Consider the following 4,455-nt stretch of genomic DNA (forward strand, 5'->3'; position numbering starts at 1 on the left):
ATGTTAACAGAAAGTTTTCTCTATGTAGTGTGGTTATAGGTGATTTTTGTAACTCTTGCTTTTTCTCATTTTTTTCAAAATTTCTGTGATAAACATGTATTATTTTAGTAATCAGCACAAAAAAACATTTTTCAGTCAACCTCTACAGAAAACTTTAACTATCCCTGACAATCGGTTACTCCCTCCTCTTTGCAGCCTCTGTGCTTTCTTTTGTTGTGTTCATCACATGCATTATTTTAGTGCCAGTCTCTCTACAAGACTATAAGTTTTATGAAAATTGGTTTATATTTCTTTAGCGCTGTATCTTCAGTGCCTAGAATAGTGCCTGGCACACAGTGGTGCTCAAAGTTTGCTAGATTGAACTAAATTCCAAGGTACTAGGAATTTAATTATCAATTATCTTTCATAACCATGAGATTATAACAAAAAGGCATGCCTACAGTTTTAAATGTGATTTTAGTGATCCACGAAGTACATAAATTGCACATATAGTAGCTGATAAATTGTGACACATTGATAAATTGAAAGTTGACAGCACAGTGCAAGGTACATATTTAGGTGTTCAATAAATACTTGAGAATGGTTGGCTGGTTTGAGGTCTTAAAAAGTATCCTACTCAAAGAGAGAAGGATAAAATAGAAACCTTTTTACATAACATCACAAGAAGAAGACATGGCCATGATAAACTATAAAACATTCATACATTCATTCGTTCATTCAAAGAATGTTTATTGAGCACTAATGGAGTGCCAGCTATTTTTGGGAAAACGACCTTGCAATTTGATGTAAATATAAAACTGTGTCATATCACAATATCCAAGCACTCAGAAAATAACAAGGGAAGTTTTGCAGATATGGAAAGTAGTTTCCCAAATCCACAGGGAAAGTGGGACGTTCTCTCATCTGTACTATTTCATTTCTGCTTCTGTCATAGCATTTATCCCACTGAATTGTAATTTATCCTTCTACATATGTCTGGCTTTCCCCACTAGATTGTGAGCCTTGATCATCTCTTTTATCGCCATCACCCAGCACATAGACGTTTCCCAAATCCACAGGGAAAGTGGGATGTTCTCTCATCTGTACTATTTCATTTCTGCTTCTGTCATAGCATTTATCCCACTGAATTGTAATTTATCCTTCTACATATGTCTAGCTTTCCCCACTAGATTGTGAGCCTTGATCATCTCTTTTATCGCCATCACCCAGCACATAGAATGTTCTCAAAAATACTGAATGATTGAATGATTAAACTATTACTTAAATTCCCACATCAACAAATGACAATGCATTACCTTTCAGGGGTCATATTCTTCTCACCACTCCCATTTCGCTCAAACTTGTCCAGTAAGCTGACGCTTGTCACTTTGGCAGGGGAGACAGCCTGTTTATTTCGAAGTCTCTTGGGCGACAAGATCTCTGTAGCATAAGGAATGAACGGAAGTGAGTTTCCTTTCAACTTTCAAACCACTAAAGGGTAGTTTGTACTTAACACAGACAAATAAACTCTGATAGTTTTACCAAGAGAAATTTTCACATAAGATACATTCTCTTATCTTCAAATGATTGTCCCATACCCTATGGTGGTGTGAAAAATGTTTTTGCTGCATACGTGCAAAGAAAGCACTATGCTGGGCATTTAGAGACTACAAAGAGGCAAGTCTTTGCCCTTAAAGATCTTTCAGTAGATATAGTTGGAGAAAAAAACAAGATATCAACAAAAAAAGTGAGAGCTCCCATTTTGTGGAGATCTTACTATACGCCAACAGTGCTAAGTGCATGACATACATTGTGTAAACAGCAACTTAGGACAATGATGCAAAATGCCTAAATCCCAAACAAATGGTGCAATCTTTAAGGGTCTGACACGTTCAGAGAAGAGAGAAGCCACTTCAGAATCCAGTAGTAAGAGAAGTTTTCATGGAGTAAGTGAGATGTAACAAAGGTTCTAAAAGGTAAGGAGAACTGAGATAGACTGAAAGAAAAGAAAGGGCATCCCAGACTGGAGAAAAAGTGAACAAAAGGAAGAAGTCAGGGAAGGGCAAAGCATGTTAGAAAAACATGAAAAGACAATTTTGCCCAAGAGTCTGTGTAGGGAACAGTGGAAGATGAGGCTAGAGAAATGAAAGTATGTGAATATTAGGCTAATAGTTTATATGTGGTCCTGTAAGCCACACATCGAGAACTGACATCCACAAGCCAATGTTACCCATTGAAATGTTTTGTTTGGCCCAATCAGCACTTTTTATTTTAATATCATTAGTTGTCAACATTTAACAATGAATAGATTTCACATCAAAGTCAGGATCTCTGCTTCTCTTGAAAAATCAGAAGTTATCACACCACTTGGGCCACATTTCCACAAAGCAACAACATGCTCAGAAGAAAAGTCCTCAGAGTGTGGTCTGGCAAGCCCTGGGGGCCCCCAGGTCCTTTTAAAATATCTGCAGAGTCCTAGAATTTTCTTTGCATGATTCAACCAAAATCATGCAGATTTTGGTTAGATGTAGATTAAATGCAGACGCAGGTATGAGAATCCAGCTATCTTCTACAGACATCAAAGAAGCAAAACTGGCACTCTTCATTTTTTACAAAAAATTTTATTTAAACTAACACATCTCCCTGTCATCTTATATCCAGCCCACTTCAAGCATTTATGTTACCTGCCTGGATCCTGCAAGCATCTGAGTGTTGACCCCTCTAAGCTATGAGGAGCCAGCAGAGACGATAGTCCAAAAGCCTGCAAGTCCCAGGATCTAAGACTCATACAGTAGTTAGGGAGAGATACAGGATTCCAGGAACAGGAGATGTTTGTTAGAGAGAAGAATACAGTGATTATTCATGAATCTAACTATACTTACTTTGGGCATATGAGTTGCTAAGCAATATGGCTGGGCTCATAAGCAATAGAGAGTGACACATTATACCCAGAAATCATTGGCCTACCTCTGATGCCTTCCTCTTTGTCTATCTGATCTTTTAACTTGGACTTCTTTTGTCTATTCTCTCTGCCTTCCTCTGCAATGGTCTCCATAGGGGGTTTGTTCTCCATCTCCTTGAAATCAATCCTAAAAATGAGCCAAGATGAACCGGTTAGGTGACTGTGTGAATTCCCAGCCAGCTCACTGATTCTGAATAAGCCCACTGCCTTCAAGGGATCAGTGTTTTGATTTGTTGAGTACATATCATTAACTCACTCTCTTTGAGGCTAAGTCTAGGAGCTGACCAAGATCTTCCCCCTCTACATGTGGGCTCAAAGCAGTTTGTAGATAGAGAACTGCTTTGAAGGCCTCTATTTTTAAGTTTTGGCTTTTGGTTTTAGTTTGAATTTTTCTATATACTTTCTAGTTCTGTAACCACATGCCACAGGGGTCATGTAATGAAAGGTGATTGTTGGATAGCTTGAAGGCAAGGATTCATACTCTAGTAGACAGAGAATGCCTCCAAATAACTGTTCCTTTCCTCCTCCTCACTTCCCCATCCTCTCCCCAGGCAAGACTGAAGGACTTGCAAAGGTCCAATTTGGGGGGTGGGGGTGGGTGTTCGGCTGGTGTATGTAGTTGTAGGTTTCCTTTGATCTCAGGTATGGAGTACTGGGTTGGAGCTGAGAGGTAGGGGTGGTACTTCCAATAAATTCAAGGACCAAACTTCACACAAATAAAACACCAACAATTGTTTTGAGTATTTGAGTCCTCATGTTCATTTCTAGGCTCTTGAATTGACAGGAGCCTCCATCTCTGTTCTTTGACCCACTTCAATTATTTCCCTCCTTGAGTGCTTAAGCTAAAATATGTCAAAGGGGACAGCCAAATTTGCCTTCGAAAACAATCAAAATAGAATTATTTTGAATCTGTTGATTTATTTTTAATGAATAAAGCACCACAGTAAGAAGGAAAGGACACTAGAATGATCAGAAGCCATGGTTTTGTTTCTAGCGTGGCGACTCATTAGTTGTATGGCCATGTCATCTGCAAGATAAGGGGCTGGACTAACTACTCTCTAAGGCTTATTCTGGTCTTCGCACGGATTCTCCTGAGGTATGTGTCACACAGCTCTTCCGGGAGGGGGTTGTTCCAAACCAACAAACACAGAGGATGTCACAGACTCAAAAACTATGAGAAAAGAATTCTCTAGGAAGCTGGTTGTTATTCCCCAAACTTCCTCCACCTGAAATGCACAGTGGTTAACAGCAGAGCAATTAAGAGTGAAAACATAATTAAGAGCACATGAGTGAGTGATGTCCAACTGGAAATACCACTGGAGTCTCCTGACTCCTATTCCAGCGCTCCTAATAGTGCACCATGTTGCTTCACTCATTTAAAAAAAAAAAAAAAGAATTTAAATTAAAATTAATTTTGTATCTCTACAGAATGGAGAAAATTATAATTCATAGCTCACATGGCTGTAGTAAATATTAAATAATATTAAGAAAGTGCTTAACAGGAACTGGCATCT

The 4,455-nt window shown here is 38.7% G+C and overlaps 1 protein-coding gene across 1 annotated transcript in view; it reads right to left on the bottom strand.

The window, feature by feature from the left end:
* Window positions 1-4,455, bottom strand: part of LOC103605437 (coiled-coil domain-containing protein 81-like) — a gene marked incomplete at its 3' end in the record, with an annotated part of 24,169 nt that overhangs the window by 9,388 nt on the left and 10,326 nt on the right. The window contains exons 5-6 of the mRNA XM_008590024.1: window positions 2,947-3,068; window positions 1,296-1,419 (exon numbers count right to left, since the gene is read on the bottom strand). Of these exons, the coding sequence (XP_008588246.1) occupies window positions 1,296-1,419; window positions 2,947-3,068 (246 nt within the window). The remainder of the gene's footprint in view (window positions 1-1,295; window positions 1,420-2,946; window positions 3,069-4,455) is intronic.

The sequence above is a fragment of the Galeopterus variegatus genome, unplaced genomic scaffold (genome assembly GCF_000696425.1).
Source record: "Galeopterus variegatus unplaced genomic scaffold, G_variegatus-3.0.2 Scaffold5812, whole genome shotgun sequence".
Classification (NCBI taxonomy): domain Eukaryota; kingdom Metazoa; phylum Chordata; class Mammalia; order Dermoptera; family Cynocephalidae; genus Galeopterus; species Galeopterus variegatus.